We start from the raw sequence: 20,658 nt of genomic DNA, 5'->3' as shown, positions 1-20,658 counted from the left end.
ATTAGAATAAATCTAAATCTTTATTCTTTTTTATTTGGATTTCATGAGAACCTTACAAGATATTAAGATTGAAGTATATTTAAATCAAAGATTGAAGTAGATTTAAATCAAAGGTACCGTCATAGTATCTCATATCAATACCTTTTATAAATAAAAATATTTTTTTATCTATTAGATATGCATTTTGAGTTGGATACATTTTTTGGATTAAAAATGTAGACTATGACACGTACTTTTCCAATAAAGAAGAAGATTAAAAAAAGAGAGAGAAAATTTAAAGAAACTGTAGATGCAAGGAGTCGAACCCCTTATCTGCATGGACAGAGAGCAACCCCACGGCCCACTATTCGAGGCGAATACCCTTCAGCAGCGTGGTTGAATGTCAATAAAAACGGTGCCGAAGTGCCTGAAACTGCTGGAACTGCATTTTGCGGGTGAAGAATTAAAATCCCCCCGTGAAAAAGTTCTTTATTTGAATTTTATTCAGTCCTAGATTCACCAAAACCCCACGCCAAAACCCTTCACATACTTTTTTTTTTCTTCTTTTCTTTCCTTCCCACTCTCCCTTTGGAGATGGATTTCCAAGTAGTGGTTTTAGCCGGTGGCACTTCAAAGAATCTAACCCCCCTTGTCTCTAAGGTCTTCCCCACACTGTTTTTTTTTTTTTAATTTTAATTGTTTCCATTCAAAAATACCCATTTCATAATTGTATTAGTCTTTGCTTTTTCTTATTTTTGTTTTGCTGTAATGCTTGCAGGAAGTGCCTAAACCGCTGCTTCCGGTAGCCAACCGCCCTGTTCTTTACTACGTTTTGCACCAATTGGAACAAAGTAACCTTAAAGATCTCATTGTTGTAAGAAAAAAAAAATCGTTAATTCCCTTTTTTTATCTTCTTCTTTAATTAAGAAAGTGTGATAGTTTAAGTGGATGTTGTTATTATTTTTAGTTGTTAGGGTTTTGATTTGGTTTGAATGTTTGGGGTGGCAAATAGGTGGTTGAAGGGAAAGATGCAGCGCTTCTTGTTGGTGGTTGGATATCTGGGACTTTCGTTGATCGTCTACATGTTGAGGTATTTACCCCTTCTTTAAAAAAAAATGTTCTTAATAAGCTACAAATTGAATGAATTTACATACGATTTCACTTTATGATTGTTTTTCTTTAAACTTTGCCATTTTATTACTTAATGAAGGATATGTATTAGAATTGAATTACTGGTGTGTCTTACTTGATTGGAACAAATTTAGCCTCATGAAATTTGATTTTGAGAAAAAAAAAGGGGGTGGGTGGGTGGGTGTTTTCTTACAACTAGGTCACTTATTAAGGTATTTCAAGGTTGTTGATGATGCACAATATCCAGAAGCGGATTAGCATCTCAAAAAATTGATGGACAACTTGATTAAGAGTATTGGCTTTGCTAGAAAGGAACAAACATGGGTGTAATTGAAGTTTATGGAATGAGTTGTGGTGTATATTATTCCATGTTTTATTAGTACTTGTCTCTTGAACTGGAGTTTCTTGAGCTCATTTTCACTAAATTCTCATCAAGCTTAAAGACTAAGAACAAATTTGAGACCTTAAACCCTTTTCAGAATCAAACAAGAATATCCAGCATGTGAATTCTAGTTTAGGAAATTCCTAGAAGCCTGCCATATGCTCCTTTTTGGCCACATACCTCACTGAGAAGGTTGCACACCTTCACAGCACCAAACAAATGAACTAGTGAAGCTGTTTTGTCTGCTTAGACAAAATGGATAAGTTAATCATATAAAATCATGAAAACAGAATCTTCTCATGAAGATGCCAAATTAGAAGAGGCTCTTCCTTCTCATGAAGATTTTATTAGAGAGACATACATCCATGTTACAGGAGGCTCTTCCTTCTCACGAAATAATATTCTCTCCTTGTGTCTCTATTGGTGCAAGACTGGGAAAAAGTTTTAAATGTTTTGGATGTTGAGGTTGGTGTTATAGTGGCTTATGAGTAAATTTTTTTGTCATTGAGAGGGACAAATAAATGAACTTTTAGGTGACTTGCTGTTTGTAGAATAAAGTTCAGAAATAGGATTACACTTTATTGGTTTGTTTTGGTTTTTTGTTTCGTTAGATCCAGAATCATTGCCTATGCAATTTGTGAGGTACCAAATAGTCTTTGTAGAGTGAGTACATGGAGCAAATTTTGTAGCTTAGATGGCAGATATTTTATAAATCTCATAACAGGTAGATCAAGCTTAGGAAGTTATATGGAGCAAGTTTTGTAGCATAGATGACAGAAATATCAAATGCAACGAAAAAATATGAGATAACTCCCTTTTGTCAGATCTTGTGCATTGACTTGTAATGGACCATGACATGATTTCAATAATGATTGTGATATTAACAAGATCATTTCCCCCTTCTGTGTGGGGTGTGGTTGGCTGCAATCTTTGGGGAATCTTAACTTATGCTCATTCTTGCATGTGCCAAAGTGCTCACAGTATTTTCATGTTGCTTCTCTGGACCTGAGAATTTGCATATCTTGCCTTAGCTAGGCTGAATGTTGCCTTAAATGACGGTTGGGGCTTTGCAGGATTGTAAATCTGTTATTATTAAGAAGAAATGAAACAAGGCTTTGTCAATATATAAGCCAATATGATAATAGGAAAAGCGCCCCCCCTCCCCCCTATCACTTAAAGGCAGCCTCCTAACGATGGAACCTGCTTGCCTGTTGGATGAGAAAGCTGACTTCGCCCTCAAAACCTGATCTGCGTGGAGCAGGAAGGAGGAGATTGGAGTCAAAGGAAAGGATAGCATCATCTTATCTTATTACACAATATTTGATGATTAATGGTTCTGCTAATGTTCTAAATTATTAGAATTTGGAACTAATTGATGCAGGCATGGAAGCAGAAGTTTTCCTGTTATGGCACTATAGTTTGAACAGTTTAGAGTGTTTTATATATAAGAGCAAACTACAATTTTTTAATTAAGGTTTTCTCATCTTGGCAAAGTCTGGATTTTGAGAGAATCTTATGGGTTTCGTGTCTTTCCTCTTTACTTGGTAGTTTTATGCTATTTAGTTCTTTAAAATACCGAGTGAAGTTCATTCTTTTAGTAAATGGGGGACCACACTTTAGACCTTCACAAATTGACCTGTCGTGTTATGATTTCTTTTGATCAAGAGATGTCTTTGGCCAAAAAGTAGACTTTTGAATGCATTAATATTTTTTGAGTATGGTTTTGAAACAATTGCTTTTGATATAAGTTTTTCTTATCACTTTCTCTTTTCCAATTTTGTTCCATCTATTTTCTCTTCTCCTTTTGGCAATCCTTTTTGTAAACAGTATTTCTCCATATCAGAATCTGTTGTTATCATTAATCTGAAGCCTAATCAGGGTTATACATGTTTCTACATTGTAGAATCTGTTGACATCTTGTCCTATATTGGCTTTCCAAGAACATAATTGATGCTGTTAACAAAAATAGATGCTGCTCTACAGAACTCTGGCCACTTGTTTGTATATACAGGATTCCTTTATTTATGCATTTTTCATTTTGCTTTTAAGATGAGTCAATTAGTGTAATTTTTTCCTCTTTTCTTTCCCCACTTCCAAAATTCATATATCTAAGATGACCATGCAGGCTTTTCCTTTTTTTTTTCCTCTTTCAGGAATATGATTTTTAAGGTTGTAAGACTGCATGTGATTGTTGTGATTATGAATTTCATGTGTTTGCTGTGAGACGTTCATGTTTTCCCAGTTTAATAACTAATTAGTTTTCTCTTTCCTAACGTTGCAGATTGCTGCAGTCCCTGAGGATATTGGATCAGCTGGGGCAATTAGGGCAATCTCACACCACCTCACTGCAAAAGACATTTTGGTTAGATTTTGTTTACTAGTGTTTGAGTTCCCAAATGAAGTGGTTTCTTTACGGCTCGCTTCATTTTCCTGCAGGTTGTGAGTGGTGATCTTGTTTCTGATGTTCCTCCTGGTGCAGTTGCGGCCAACCATAGGCGACATGATGCAGTAGTAACTGCAATGCTTTGCTCTGTTCCTATTAGTGGACCTTCAGAGTCGGGATCCTCTGGTGGAAAAGACAAAACCAAGAAACCAGGAAGATACAACATCATTGGACTGGACCCTGGCAAACAGTTTTTATTACACATAGCAACAGGTTAGATTTCAACATTCTCTTCTATTTAGTGTGGTGCTTGGACTGAATCCTTACATAGAATCATTTAAAGCTTTGTAGTGTGGTACTTGGACTGGATCCTTACATTGAATCATTTAATGCTTTATAGGAGCCGAAATTGAGAAAGATACTCGACTTCAGAAGCGCATTCTCCGAGCAGTAGGCGAGGTTTTGCTTGCCATCAATTCATTTACCTTGTTTACAACTCTCCAGCAAATGGCAACTACTGCCCTATCTTGTCAAATTGGTTGATGATATCATTGTGTGCTCCCTCACACAAGTGTAGAGGCTTTGTTTTTCATTTAATCAAAACGTATTCTACTGATTGGACCATCATTTACCTCCGCATCTGCCAATTGAAAAGCTATTAATATTCTTTTTGCTTAATAATTTAAAAGCTACTATTTGACTCTAGTGCTTCTGAGAAGCATTCAAGTTCCAATAAAATGTGTGTTTTATAATGTAGCTTATCATGTTATTCTATTGGTCTTATAATATTATTCTCTATGTACTTGTCTATGCATCCTCCCTCACTCTCTACATGTGCATATGCATTTATTTTCCTTAGTCAAATAAGGAAGTATAGTCTGTTCAAGAAATTTTTTTCTTTTGCATTTTGATCATCCACCAAATGGCTTATACTTGTGAGATATTTATGTTGTTAACTTCATTTTCCATTTTATCTTTTATAGATGGAAATTCGATCTGATCTGATGGATGCTCATATGTATGCATTCAAGAGGTTGGTTCTCTCCACATAGTTCCCCCCACTCCCTACTTGGTCTGGAGTCAGCTGCATTCAGTGTGCTCTGTTATTTGTATAATTCCTCATTATATTTCTACTCAGATCTGTCCTGCAAGAAGTTTTAGACCAAAAGGATACATTGCAAAGCTTGAAACAAGATGTACTTCCTTATCTTGTCCGGAGCCAGCTGGTTAGTATCACTACATGTCAGGATGTTTGAAGACCACATGTTGTCTGGGTATCTAATTTCATTCCTGATTCTTTTATACCTATCAGAAATCAGAGGCCTTATTAAATAGGATTCCACAAGCAGAAGAAAATGGTAACGAGAAGGTTAGTTCCGGAAACAATCAAGTAATGGTCTCTCAAATCCTCGCTAATGCATCTACCCCTAGCTTTCATGATCTCTGTTCTGTGAGTCATGATGGTTCTGCCCCTATTCGGAAAACCCATAAATGCTGTGCTTATATTGCAAGCAGCAGCAGTTATTGTGTGCGCTTAAATTCCATCCAAGCATTCATGGACATTAATCGAGATGTGAGTTCTATTTCTCTTTTATGTTTCTCTTATTTGACACTCTACTCATTTTAATCCACTTTTTATGTCATTCAGTTTTACTTATTTCTATCTCTCATCATCAGGTCACTGGTGAGGCAGATCATCTGCTAAGCAATACGATCTCAGATCAGAATAATATTGTAGGTCCTTCAACGAAGCTTGGAACGAAAACTACTGTAAGTGTACTTCAGCAGCGCAAACTTTACAATTATTTAAAATCAGTTCGGATAGTAATTGCCAACTATTATGAAAAATAACAACAGTGAGGGGTTTGACATCTGTGCTTTATACTCCTAAAACGAAGGCCATATCTTTCTATGATTTTAGGTGGGACCACATTGTATGCTGGGAGAAGGTTCAGAAATGGGTGACAAATGCCAAGTAAAACGATCTGTAATTGGCCGTCACTGCCGGATAGGTTCCCATGTGAAGGTATGGTGATTTATCTAATCATTATAGGCAAGCAGGATAAAGCAGAAAGTAAATTTGATAATGTCAATAAAGCTTGTCCCCTATGATTTTGTCATTTGTGAAGTTACAAATAAAAGGAAAGCTTCAAGTTTATTAGATAAATGTTTGCGTTCTAACTCAAAATTTCTTTACATGCATATGCAGGTTGTCAATTCGGTTGTAATGAATTATGTGACCATTGGTGATGGCTGCATAATACAAGGTTCCGTGATTTGCAGCAATGTACAGCTTCAAGAACGTGTTGTATTGAAAGATTGCCAAGTAATTATCCGACATTCTTTTGCACAAACTTTACATACACACAAAGATGCAATTGGTCTTATTATTTTATCATTCGAAGGTTTGTAGTAATTATTGCATTGTGCTTCTTTTAGGTTGGAGCAGGTTTTGTAGTGACTGCCGGAAGTGAGTATAAGGGAGAATCTTTGGCTAGAAAAGAGAAATGAGTGAGGCTATATCCCAAAATTGGAAGAAAAATGCCAATATCGACCCATCTCAGTTTTGCCTTGCATTTCAGACATACTATTTGGGAACTGCTGCTGCTAGTAAAACGTGATTATTGGCAAGGGAATGGAAGGCAGAACCCAATGACTGTATTTCCTGCTCCCGTTTGTTTTCGTTTTGAATAGTTGTGTTACTTGTATGTGATGAACTCAACCCTATGTATTTTTGATCGACTAAAGGGGGATATATAGACTAGCCCAATTTTGGCTGATTTGTTCAAATTTTACGAGTATTAAGAAAAGGAATGCCCTAATCGTATTCTTATTCAATGCTGTTTGGGGTACACAGTTTTCTTATTAACCATCAAAGTAGCTCTAGCCTGATGGCTTTGATTCATAGTTGAGATGTAAGCAATGAGTTTCGACCAGACAACAAAATATCAGTAACCACATGGTGGTTCTTTTGCCTAAAGCTTAAATCAGTGTCTGCTTTCTTTGTGAATGGTGAAAGAGCTAAATTGCAGCGAAAATCTCTCTAGTATATCTAAATTTTGGTTGAGTCTCTCTCTCTAGTAGCTCACTTGGTGCAAGAGGAATGGCTTGGAATTGCTAGGCCTAGGACTTGTCTTTCTTTAAGAGTACCAGAAAAACAAAACCTACGAGCTAACCAAAACGTTGCAACCTGCTGTTGCCACTTGATTTATGGCTTGAAGGACATTGTTTGGAAGCCCGCATGCTTATCTGTATGATGAAACTGACTGTGTACACCCATAAAGGATTAGACATTAGCTAATGCGTATTGGCTAGGGCTACAATTTTCTGGAACCAGTGATGAGCCAAGAAACTACTTAAAAAAGGAAGCAGCTCTCAACCTTAATAGCCAATATTTCCTCCTCTAATGCTGAGATCAAATTAGAGCAACGGTTCTACCAACATATGATACCCCAAGCATATTCGACGGAGCTTGGAGAAAGTTTTGACAGCAGTAGGAAGGGTAAACCTTTTTAAAAAGCAACAAAATGAAAAAGCATAATAAAATTTCATCTGCAACAGAGTACCCCGTCGAAAGACATTGTCACCCTGGCCCCTAGTCTACCAGATGAAAATGTATTTGAATGAGCAATCAAGCACAGCAGGTCAAGGCATTATATCAGTAGAGTCAAAGCAGATCAAATCGAAACCGTTATGGCATGTTTATTTTCATTATCAATTTTCAGCAGCAAAGGAAGCACAGGAAAGGGTAATGCACAAGAGAGGGACTATCATATCTTGGCAAAGTCCATTGTTTTCTTCCCTTCATGTTTCTTACTGAAAAAATATTTGAAGTAATCAGAGAAGAGAACTTCCTTATACAGTGGTCGCTCTCCATTTTCTAGCACTTCTGGCAGAGGACCAAAAACAGCATCAGGTCCTGGATTCACAAATATAGGGACCGAAACTCTGTTCTTGCTTCCGTTTGCAACGACCCGGTGTTCAATGCTTTTGTATCTGTCATTGCTCATTATCTGCAGAATGTCTCCAATGTTGATTACAAGAGCCCCGTCAACTGGTGGAACATGAATCCAGCTATCATCATCGGTTGCTCGTACATAAAGGCCACCGTTGTCATCTTGGAGGAGGACAGTGATTGTTGATATATCAGAGTGAGGACGTACTCCTGCTGTGAGGTCAGGGTTTGGGCAACGCGGATAGTAATTCAAGTTAACTATTGGGTTGGCCATTAAGGTAAATTCCCTAGCTTTGTCAATCTCTTTCACCTTGAGTCCCTTCAATAGCACCTCCAGCAGCTTCCTAATGACAGGTTCAGCCCTCTTCATGTATTCCACCACTTGATCCCTTAAAAGAAGCACACAAAAGTCTCAGCAAATTCTAATTTGTGGACTTATGTAAGAATCAGGCTTATCTAAGCAAAGTACAAATCTGCATCAGATTAAGTGGTCGGTAAGGTCTCTACCGTCCAACAATAATAAGAGTAGATCCAATCCACTCAAGCACCGTTTTAATTTAGCAAAATTCTTAAGAACTCCCTAAGAAATAACATCTTCCAAACCTACTTTAGAAGATGATTAATTACCCCAAATGAGAAAACAAATAAAAAATAAAAAACCAGATCCACAGATAATTAACAATGGCTTTATAATAGTGCTGAAAATTCCAGGAGTATCTAACTTAGCCATAACCATCAGAGAGGCTGGACTTAAGCTTACATTTATAGAACCTTACAGTCTTGTAATTATGAACTTTTAATTATAATTGAATTGGTATAAATAATATAAGATAAATTGGAGAAGGCTTGAATAATTACTTGCATACAGGAGGCCACAGGGCAGATGGGTCCTGATCCCCTGCAACATAACGAAAGGTGAGATAATCTTTCCACTCTAGAACAGCCTCTACCTGAGGAACAAAGCTTGTTTTCAAAGTTACTGTATCAGTCGGTGAATTCCCTATCCAGTACTTGTTTCTCTCTTCATTTGGTAACCCAAAGAACCCATGAGCTGCTTCCTTTACGGCGTAAAGAACTTCCAAGGGCACTCCATGGTTAATTATCTGAAAGAAACCCCACTTGCTGGCAGCTTGGCAGATTGATTCTGTAACCTGTGGATCATCCCAATCGGAAACATCGATGACCGGAATGGACTCTTCTGGAACTACTTTGCTTGCTTCCAATCTCTCTTCAACAGATAGGATATATAGCTCAGGAACGCTTTCAATGCCTGTATCAACTAGACCCTTTATTCCATTACCTTTGTTTACCACAAAATCAAGGATCTTATCTGAGTCTGGGTTTCTTGGGGGCATTGTTGGAGACGTAAGAGTTAAGAGTTACACTTCAGACAGAGGGCGACAGTGAAAAAAGGATCGTGTCTGATCACTCTTCGTATATAATAATACTGAAAAATTTTAAGAGAACAAGTCTAGGAAGACACTCCTCAGTGGTCAAAGATCAAAAGGCAACAAAGGAAAAAGTTAGAAGGAATAGGTGGGATTAGGAAAAACTTGGTCCAGGCGTCGTAGTAATTGCCTATAATGCTTTGTATCCAAGAATGAGTAGGTGAGATTGGACTGAAATTTATCCTACATTAAGAATATGCAATACACTGTATCAGCCAATAAATTAAGATCATTAGGTATTTAATTATAAATATTAATCATTTATTTAAATTAAAACCTGTAACTTGTAAATCTAAACCTCATGTTACAATAGCTTTACAAAGAAAACGTTATTTTTACATTAAAATTAGATCAAATATAAAAGCTTTAACATAGTGCCGACAAGCCTTCCGTACCTCTGCATATCTTCCGTCGAGCCCAGCAAATGAAGCTTTAGCATCAACCCTTTCTTTTTTTTTTCTTAAGATTTTCGTTTTCGTGATATGGAATTCCTTCTGCTGGATGAGAAAACCTTCGACATCTGCTTTCCAGCCTCAGCCACAGCAGCCGTAAGCCATTTCCACAGTAAAAATATACTCTCTTTTTTTTTTTTGTAAATTAAGTCATTCATTTACGGAATGATTTTTTTTGTTTTTAGCATCGAGTCATTAATTTAAACTAATTTATATCCTCTTAAATTACCTAACAATATTATTAACATAAAACATTAAAAAATTAAATGTTGAAAGACTAACGATTTCTTAAATTTAATGTAAATATATGAGAATAAGATAAATATATGTAAAGTTGATACAAGTCTTTTTAATATATTGACGTAGATGTATATGAATAAAAAATAATAATTATATCATATAAATTAAAATAAAAAATAAAAACTTATTTTTAAACTTATTTAGAACTAATTTCTTATCTTCTTGAATTCATTTTAAATATTCTTATTATAAAAATTTGATATATTACTGTTAAATGAAATAATATTTTTTTAATTTTAACATAAATATAAAAATATATAAAATTAAGATAAATATTATTACATATTGATGTTCACATTATATAGCATATATAGTTATGGCACATGTTGTTGAAACAAGATGTGTATATATAAATACATATATCAATGACTTATTTTGGATAATTTTATTTCATGTACAAGTGCTAACATATTAAACGTATTGCTATAATAGGAGTACATATAAATGAGTTATTCTGAACAATTTATTCAAATCAAATATAACACAATAAACAGCTCTAACCTGTTATTAAGCATCTTATATAACATAACACACAAATTGTTATAATCAAATGTACATATCATTAACCTATTTTATACAATTCATTTTAAGTTGGTAAAATTAGTTTTCATAAGTAAACTAGAGTCTTTTAATTTTTAATTTGTTTTTATTTTTAAGTTTTGACAAATTAGAAAAAAAACTGATGATAATGATATTGATTTTCAATTTAATAATTTTATTTATTTTAAAATATTAAACAATCAAAAATACCTAAAATTTTCTATTAATTTTTTTTATTCACAATTGAGCTATTGAGATGAAAACACTGTCGTAGCGAAATAAAAGAAATGAAAGATTGGCTCCAAGTTTATAGATTACAATATGCTTAAAGGACAAAAGTGTACAGTCTCACGAAATTCATTGCACTAAACTAGGAAGTTGGAGCTTCATTTCCTATTCTTTTTTTTTACGATTAAGTAGTATTTGATATATGAAAAGTGAAAATATGTTTTGTGTAATGTGTTTAATTAAGTTATATTATAATATTTATTTTATAATAAATCACTGTAATATAAGATTGTAATGCAATCACATTACGATAAATGATATAATGTGATTACTGTCCAAAATGAATATAATTAAATTTTATTACACTATGTAATATTATTAAAAATATTTTTATCTTTTAATTTTATTATTTTATTAATAATAATATTTTAATTATTACTTTATTTATTACTAATCACTACAATATTATTTTTTTTATAATTATATTATTTATAATCATATTACTTGATTGTTTAACAACAGTGACTTCCAACTTTTTAAGAACAAAAATTACAATTGTGCTTTGAGAAAGGCTAAAAAGCTTCGTTTAGTGAAAGGACGGTGGAATCCACAGGGTAGACTCACCAATCGCAGTTAAGTTCAATGCTCATAATGTTTATCTTTGACCAAAATTTAATGCTGAGACCTCAAGTCGCTCCTTTTTGCATGTTCTTTGGTATTTCTTTTCGGAGACTGTCCAAGACTTACGATTTGGACAAATCCCTAAAGGCGGAGCCCGAGGCGGTGATTGTGCGGGTCGGGTCGGATTTGTATTTGATTATTTATATTTAATTAATGATTGTTAAAATCGAGTCCAGATTGGATAAGAGGGAGTCAATTTTTTATCAGTTTTAATTAAATTATTCAGGATTATATTTTTTCATTGCAATATATATTTTGATTGTAATAAAATAAAAATAAATTTTATTATAAAATCATTCATATAAACAGACAAAAAAATGTAACTTAAAATTTTTTTATTAATTTTAAATAATTTTACAGCAAATATTAACAATTTACTTCCTTAAAAAAGTAATTAATAAATTTGTATTGATTGATGCTTGATTTTTATTTTTATTTTTATTGATTATTATCAATAATTTATCATAAATTATTCTAACAACTTACGAGGTAAACAATATATAACATATATTATAGGCGAAATAAAATAGTAAAATGTTTAAGAGTGGTTTTCAATTAGCTTTATTGTAAATTATTTTCTAATTTATAATTTTTTTTTGTTTTCAAAGTTTTTTAATCTTTATAATTATTTATTTTATTATTTGATAAGAATTAAAAATAAAGGACAAATAGAAATTAAATATTTTATGTAAGATGCATAATTGTAAAAAATGACTTTAATGAAAATAGTGGAAAAGTTTGTCTTTTACTCTTTTTTCAATCACAACAAGAAGGATATTGAAACAAATCAAAGTTATATAAACGTTAAAAATATAGGAGTAAAGAAAAAAGAATATTTTTAATTATTTTCTTAAGTTACTCATGAACATTAGTTTATATTATATTTATTATTTTAATTAATAGTATTTAAAAAATAAACATGAAAGAGATTTATATTTTTATTTTCTCTGAAAATTACTAATCGAGTAATATATTGTTTGTGTTATATTTATTAATTTTATTCAAATTAATAATTAAAAAACAAAAAGTAAAAACATTATAAACTATAAAGTGAAGTTTATGTCATTTCTTAAATATTAGTCGCTTGTGTTTGAGGCATCTTGGATTTAGATTGATTGGCGTAAGGTTTAATTCTGATTTAACTTGTTGATTTTTTCTGATCAAATTAGATTAAGACAAGTTCAAGTTCGAGTGGGTATTTTGAGTTCAGGTCTAAACAAACCATATCAACTACTTTCTCCATCCTAATAAACTTATTACGTGTTGTTAATTTGATAAAAAATAAATAAATTTTGATCTTTTTTATTTTATATTTATAATATGATAAAAAAATATAAAAAAAGTTATCTTAAACTTTGATTGAAATAGTTCTTGAATATATATTTTTTAAAATGTAATTAATTACTGTTTAAAATAATGAAAAAGGGTATACTATTTTTTGCTCCAATGTCAAGTTATTGGGGTATATGGGTTTCTCGAATGGTATTTTATTTTAAAAATTGCAGCCTTTTTTGGAATGAAAAAGGCATGTGGTCCTCTACCAAGGAAGACTTTGTTGTCTCGTCAAGAGAGTAAAATTGTACCATGGCAAGTTGGTCCAACCTATGTTAATTACATAAAATTAAGAATAATGGCTAAAAATATTTAAAGTTTGATACATAGAAAACTGTTAATTTATAGAAGAAAGTGTATAGTTTGTATATTGTGGAAAAACTCCATAATTTGTCCCTCTACACTTTTATTTCTTTTTAGAATTCCACTTAAGAGAGTTAGAGAGGGCAAGGAGAGAGGGGAGGCCGGTGAAGAGAGTGAGAAGATAAGGCGCAAAGCATCGGTGGCTAGTAGGGTACCAGCCCGTTAAGCTTGATCCAACATTAGTGTCGGCCAACGTAACTGGAACTTGCTAAAGCCAATGTTAGTGCCAGATCATGCCTTGACAGCTCGACGAGGCCGGTCGATGTTGGCAACCTTACTATTTTTCACTAAAAGCTAGTGGGTACATTTAGCATGAAAGAAATGGTATACACTCTTAATACGGAAACGGCGTTGAGTATGTGTGAATTCTCTTGCTGAAAAAAAGGGCACTGAACCGTCCGAGCAGTTGGGCCTCAAAGCTTTGTCGTATTTACTGATGTTGGCTCCGTCTGCCAACTACCCAAAGCGCCATTAACCAATGAAATATTTTTACCCCAACTCAAAATAAGCTCAGTTGTTGTTGAGTTCCTCACTATTGAAAGTAATTTTCAACATTTGGGATTTCTATTAAGAGTTGGAGCAATTTCTTTCATTCTAAAATTTTATTCATCAAAGAAATAAAATATAGGACTTCTTCTCTCATTGAAAGGGAAAAAAAATAGTAGTAACAATAATATATAGGACTGATTCAGTCTACATCTTACAAGGAGAAAAACAGTGTAAAAGGGAATCCGCTTTAGCAAGGACAGAAAATAGCCAAACTAGGCTACCTTCGATACCCAAGTAGCTTTGGCTTTTATGTGTGGAACTGACTATTTCTTAGAAAGAGCTCTTTGTTGCCGCCTTCTCCAAGCTATAATTCCACGGACTTTCTTTTTGTCTTTGCCTCCTTTTCTTTTCTCCTTTTCCATCTCTTTAAATTCCCCTCCTTTGAGTCCTTCCTACTATTCTCTGCTTCCAAGGAAATAGCCAACAACTCAGCAATACAAAACACAGCAGAAGGAGCAACCTGTGACTTTTTCTTTTCAATCAACTGAAACGTAAGTATGTCTTAGTCTACTCTCTTCTGCTCAGCCATGTGTACATATATCAGAGTTTTCACTGGATATTGTATTCTTTTCAAAAGTGTGTGATAATGCATAGTTTTCCATGAGCTTAATATTTGATCATCTTCATCATATCACCTGGGAATGGGATTGTTCTGCCTGGCTCCCTGAATGCCATCTAAGAAGCTTGTCAAAGAGTGTTGGCTGCCTTCTTACATGGCATGAGGGGAGTCATGCAGGCTTAACAATCCCAAGTTCTATACTTGGGTTATTCTTTCAGATATCAAGTGCCTTTTACTCAATTCTTACTTCCTATAAATAAAAAACATATGGATGAATTCGTGGATTAATTGTAAAATTAGAATCTCGGAAATTTGTTCATTTGGTCTGCATTGGCTGAAAATAATTACTGTTAGCATATATCTTATCCAAAGCATTTATCAATCTCTCATATATATGATTATGTGCAGTGTCTGGATTAATGAATGATGTTTGCATTATTTAGTAACTGAGTTGATAGACAAACTACTGATAAGACTACAAAAAACCACCCAAAAAAAAAGTGACCCCTCAACCTATATTAATAAATTTCATGTTTGGCTGGTTATTCCATTTATTCAAAAAGTGAGTGGTAGTGGTGGTATTTTCTTGACTTTAAGAGACATGTGGCTGCCATAGAAATCAGGCTGCGCAGGGCAGTGGGAAGGATGTGGGGCAATAAAGATTGCTCCATCTCCTGGAGTCAATCTGGCAGATTTGGTTGTTATTCTCTGTTAACCAATCAACCCAAACCTTTGCTGCTTCAATCCATCCTCCAACTCTACCCATTCCCATTTTGGTGTTCCATCTCTCTCAACCAAAGGAAGGCATTTATTAGACAAATTTAATTAGCTGCAGAAATGATGATTGCAGGGTTGGCCATTCATTTTCTTTTACTGTTTGGAATGACGGGCACATCAGAATGTTTCAGAAAATTCTTCCATATGCTTAACCTGTGTCATAGTCTCTTCGGCTCTGTATTCTTTTAATTGTTTCAGCTCTTTCTTGGTTGTGTTTTCCTGCTTCCATCTTGCTCTATTTTCATCCCAAAATAATAAATAATAAATAGTCCTCTTTAGTCATCATTAACTTAGTAAAGCTTTTAGAACTTTGAATATGATGTAGCAAGACTTGGCTTCCTTTTTGGACAAATAATCTTTCGATTATCCCAAAAAAATTACTTAAAATTCATTGAGTTTTACAGCCTGTTAAGCATTGCTTCTTACGTAAAGATGATGATTTTTTTTTTTAAAAGGCACGTAAAGATTATGATTAATATCTTGTAAAAGACCATTTGATTAAAATTTTCTACAATATGAAAAAAAAAATGGAAAAGTTTGGCTAAATATTAAACATCAAGAAAGAAAAGAGATGTTTTCACGAATAGTCAGCTTCAATATCTACCTGTCATTGTTGCTACTAGGAAGACAAGACGGAAGGCAACGTCCAGAAACAGTTGCCAAATTTGACTTGGCAGGATAGTGACTGAGCGTGGAGGTTGATCGTAAGGAAGGAACCCATGCCTAAACACGCTCGACGTAATTTCAAGCCCAAAACTCATCCAAAATGTAGGGAAAATATTTAAATTGTTAAAAATTAATATTATCAGCTGTGTTGGTTATGTCAACTGAAGCTGTCCGATCATTTTCCTACTATATTCAATGAAAACGGCTGAAAATAATTTGAATTCAAAGGCCACGTTTTTAACTCTATATTCTTTTTTAAAACTCTTATTAAATATAAAATCTTTATAAAATTTAAAAATTTTATATGTTTTATCTTAAAATTTTATAATTTTATCCATTCAAATATTAAATTTTTCATTTTTATTTACCACTATATATATATATATATATATTACTCCGGTCTCTATATATTTGTTTGTTTGTTTTTTTCTATTGAGATGAAAATAAAAGTTTTGATTTTGATGTATTTTATATTAAAATTTAAATTTTTTTAAATAATGTAGATATTTAATGATTTTTTAATTGAAAAAATAAATTTATAATATTTAAAAAATTAAAGTATTAGATGAAAAAGGTGTATAACAAAAACGGATGAAAAATCCAACAATTAAACTTGTACTGCTTCCCAATTATGTTTCAATATAAATTCAGCCCTTATAATTTTAGTTTTCCTTCATAGAAGCAGGTAGGGGGTGGAGATCAAAATTCATTTCATAATGAATTATATTGAACCTTTATATTGCAATCAATTAGATCCGCTGTAATAGGATGTATTGCTCTACTCCGCAAATTGAAAATCAAATCAATAACAACAAATGGGTCCCTTCCAACACAAAAATAAATAAATAAATAAATAAATATTTAATTTGGAGTCAAACTTTTTTAAGTTTTGGTTAATTTATGATTAAATGTTTTTTATTTCTTTAACTGAGGGTTAAAATGTGAAGTGTCTAATACATGTAGGACAGGCACATGGCGTGAACACTAATTTGGAAATGCAAGATATCAAAGATTAAGACATGAAAGGATAGTTTTTTTAGAAAATTTTTTCTGTCAGGTTAAAATGTTTCAAAGTATGACGTATCGTATAATAATTTTTCATCATAGTATGTAATAATTAATTTTTTCAATATAACGGGAAACAATTGAATTTTCAATATAACGTGTAACAATTACATTTTTCAACATAACATGTAATAATTAAATTTTCAACATAACGTGTAACAACTAAATCTTCAACATAATATGTAATAAGGATATTTTCAACATTCGTATACCAATTACATTTTTTAACATGACGTTTAAATATATTATCTTACAATTTATGTTGATTTTCTTTAGGCGTGGCGGTAATTGTTCAACTTTTACTTTATCTTTTCATTATCAATTATTTTGTTTGAAATTAAGACAATATTTAGAATACAAAAAAACTTAATGCAATGACCTGATTGGCATAAATTATAATTCAAAATTTTGATACAAATTTATATTTCCTTTGATTGATATTTAACTTTGATTTATTTTTTAATTTTTGTTTTGTAATCAATTTATTTTGCAAAAAAAAAATCGACCAAATAGAGCCTAAGTGAGCTATAGTGAATTTAACATTTAATATTTTCTTGTTTCCTTAATTTTTTTTTAAATAAACTCTTTATTCTCTTATTAACCGAAAGAGATAAATCTCCAACATGTCATACATCATAAAATTGCTTGCTCCTGAAGGAGGAGAATAAAAAACAAAATAAATGCTTGTGATCACAAAATCTAAATTCGTTAAAAAATTAATCAAGGATTTCCTTCTCTATAGATATGCTTTGTGATGACTTCCAATTCTCATTCCATTAAGTTATGTATTACATTGATCAGATTAAAATTTCGACATGGGTGTGAACCGAAAGAAATAATCGTTTGAACTACTAACAAACTGTCTACTTGTATAATGATTTTTCTAAAACCCAGCTCCCATGCAAGTAGTAAATCTTTATATATTCCCCAAAACTCAGCACTGTATGTTGTACATGCCCCTAATCGCATTGAAAAACCACCAAGCCATGTTTTTTTTATTCTTTGTTTTCTATTTGAACATTTTTTAACAATGTAGGGAGAAAAAAAAATCGTCCAAAAGAAAAACAGAAAAAAAAAAAGGGGGCCAAAGATTGAACATGGCCTATATATGGCTAGATTAGCAATTAAGGTCCAAATTAATTAATGGATCCCATAACTAAACAATGTTAAAACGGCTATAAAGTGTGACGTGTCGAGACTTTAACCTCAATCTCATGCAGCTTTAGGCATCCCTCACGTGTCCGAACTCCCAAGATTCCTAAGTCAAGCCTATTTCCCCTCTAGCAGAGCGAAAAATAATCAAGAAAGGTGAGTAAGGTACTCACGGTGTGCCTGACGGACAGACTGGTGAGTTTACCGTCTCCACGTTTTCCTTTGGCGGGCTGCTCCTCAAGCCATCGAGTGCTGCGGATACTCGCTTGGGCGGACATTGAAGCTTACCCTGGCTTTTTCATTGATTCCTCTTCTAGGGCCCTTTATCATATCGTGTCGCACACGCATCTTCAAGCAACCGAGGGGCCAAGTACATAAATGCTGCGGGCTGTCTATTCACACTTTTTTTCTGAAAGTTGAGTTTTATCCCTACACATTCTTCACGGGTCAAGCAGGGCGAATTCAAAATTTTTTTAATACTATTATAATTAAAATAATAAATAATAATTAAAAAAAAATTTCCCTTAATACAAGATTTACCAATTAATCAAATTTGATATGATTTTGCTTAAAAGATTATTGAATATCATCATTAATAGAATTATGTTATTGTTGATCAAGACTTAATAAGATAATTTCTTATATTTTAAAATATCTTTTTAAGAAATTGTATCTAAAAATATATTAAAAATTTATTATTCATTTCTTATTAATATAAACTAAATTATTAAAATTAAATTAAACATAATCTTGCATAACAAATTATCAAGTTCAACAATTAACAATTCGATAAATTTTTATTCAGTAATCAAAACTAAGTATAAATATCCATAAATTACATAAAATTAAATATAAAAATCAAATAATCAAAGATTATATCTACAAAATAAATTTTAAAAAAAACTCATAATTTTAAGATATTATTTTATATGCAAAACTATTGTCTATTAGCTAAATTATAATTATGAACTCAAACTATTAAATTAATTAAAAAAATATTTCGAAATGATGTATTTAAGGACTCAATTTGAGTTGAAATTTAGATAAATTGTTTTAAGAGAGTGAAAAACAAAATAAGGATCGAGAAGAGTGAAACTTGAATTTTTAAGTAGAAAGTTATAGAAATAATTTTTTTTTATCTTTTCATATAGAATTTAAATATTAATATATAAATTATTTTTTGATAAATCTATTTTTTCTTTGAATCTTTGACCCTAATCTTTACAAAATTACAAAAAAAAATTAGTGGATTCATTAGTATATTAACTATATAAAACTTTAAATTAATAATATAATAAGTAAACAAATTTAGAAAATAACACCACTCCCTCTAAGGTAAATCCAACCTTGGTCAGGGTTGGTAGGAAAAGCAGTCTAAACCCTCTGCTCAGAAACTTGTAAACAAAAGCACCAGTAGACGTCCCAACCCTTCTATACAAAATATCATCCCCTTTACACCACCTAGATCACGTAATACTGAGGTCTATTCACACTTATAGATAAATATTTATTAGAGAAACTCTCCTACAATCAACAAACAAACAAGTTGTGGCCTTTAATTAGGAGTCCAACTCAACAAAACAAATCTGCAAATAAGTGCAAAAGTTTCATGAAATTGCAAGAATGGATCGAGGGTGGAAGAAAAAAAAAGAAAGAAGGATATTTTACGAACCAAATTGTGCAACGCTGACCATTTTCTGTATCCATAAGTTGCTTTTTTATCTTTATTTTCAACGTAATTTATTTTTTTTAATTTTTTTGTAAATTATATCTATAGTTTTTAAAATTTGAGTCACATATCATTCAAAATTCATTTATCCATCCGATACTTCCAATGTTATTAATTGACAATTGATGACAATTTCATAGAATCTTCAGTCAATGAGACGAGAGATTTGAAATGATATTTTCAGATTGAAGACAAATAAAACCATTTTTCAAAAAAAAAATGACAATTGATAATATTTAAAGTTTTACATGTTAATTGATGTAGACGAACATTGTTCTGTTGAAATTATTTTAATAATTTTATTGCACCTCTAATATTTAAAGTTTGAGTCGCATATCATATTAGTTATCATTTTTTTAACATTTGATTTTTTTTAATATTAGGTTAATAGTTTTTTAAATCTTACTTTATTATTTTTATGTTGGGTTTAATAGTTTTTTCAAGTGATATCTGAGATTTTTATATTCAATTTAAAATTTTCATACACATAATATATATAATATACATATAGTCCATTAAATCAGACACCCAAAATGCATTTTCAAGTTAATTAGGTCATGTGAGTGTCAAAGTCACTCTTTAATTATTACGAAAATATGGGTACCAACTGCTCTTTCGCACTTCATTCCTAAGTTTCAATTTTCTAAGGAGACTTAGAGTTGACGAAGACTTCTATTCTATTTTATTTTTTTATTTTTTTTTTAATTCATATCAAAAGTGTCATTGTCTTCCTTGACGGCATTTTTGTTGTGTTCACTTTATTAGTCCAACGAAATGCTTAAGAGGTGCATTAATGCAAGGCCAATGTTAACAAGCAGTAAACCATGTTAATTTATTTAGTTCAATAAAAGTTTATTACATCTTTTTTTTTGTCTAAATTATTTTAGTAACTAAAACACCCTTTCATTCATTCAGTTTGGTATTTTCTCTTTGATTTATATAAATAAATTCTTTTTGTAAGTTTTAACTATAATACTAAAACAAATT

The 20,658-nt window shown here is 32.0% G+C and overlaps 2 protein-coding genes across 2 annotated transcripts; one reads left to right on the top strand and one right to left on the bottom strand.

Moving 5' to 3' along the window:
- The first annotated feature begins 322 nt into the window (after positions 1–322).
- LOC110412826 (transferases/nucleotidyltransferase) lies at positions 323–6,835 on the top strand. Its single transcript, XM_021423457.2, has 13 exons — positions 323–639; positions 758–853; positions 992–1,069; positions 3,774–3,854; positions 3,929–4,148; positions 4,276–4,334; positions 4,859–4,908; positions 5,014–5,101; positions 5,188–5,448; positions 5,553–5,645; positions 5,797–5,901; positions 6,085–6,201; positions 6,315–6,835. The coding sequence occupies exons 1-13, from the start codon at positions 574–576 to the stop codon at positions 6,384–6,386; spliced, it is 1,386 nt and encodes a 461-aa protein (XP_021279132.1). The 5' UTR covers positions 323–573; the 3' UTR covers positions 6,387–6,835.
- A 717-nt stretch (positions 6,836–7,552) lies between these two features.
- On the bottom strand, positions 7,553–9,825 carry LOC110412130 (feruloyl CoA ortho-hydroxylase F6H1-3-like). The gene is made up of 3 exons (XM_021422596.2): positions 9,674–9,825; positions 8,689–9,461; positions 7,553–8,219 (listed from the first exon to the last, which is right to left on the bottom strand). Exons 2-3 carry the CDS (start codon positions 9,183–9,185, stop codon positions 7,646–7,648), a joined length of 1,071 nt encoding a protein of 356 aa, XP_021278271.1. The 5' UTR covers positions 9,186–9,461; positions 9,674–9,825; the 3' UTR covers positions 7,553–7,645.
- Positions 9,826–20,658: the final 10,833 nt, after the last annotated feature.

The sequence above is a fragment of the Theobroma umbraticum genome, unplaced genomic scaffold (genome assembly GCF_002168275.2).
Source record: "Theobroma umbraticum cultivar Fairchild unplaced genomic scaffold, ASM216827v3 scaffold_95.0, whole genome shotgun sequence".
NCBI classification, from domain to species: Eukaryota; Viridiplantae; Streptophyta; class Magnoliopsida; order Malvales; family Malvaceae; genus Theobroma; species Theobroma umbraticum.
The sequence above is the reverse complement of the archived record's forward strand: the minus strand, read 5'-3'. Positions and strand labels throughout refer to the sequence as shown.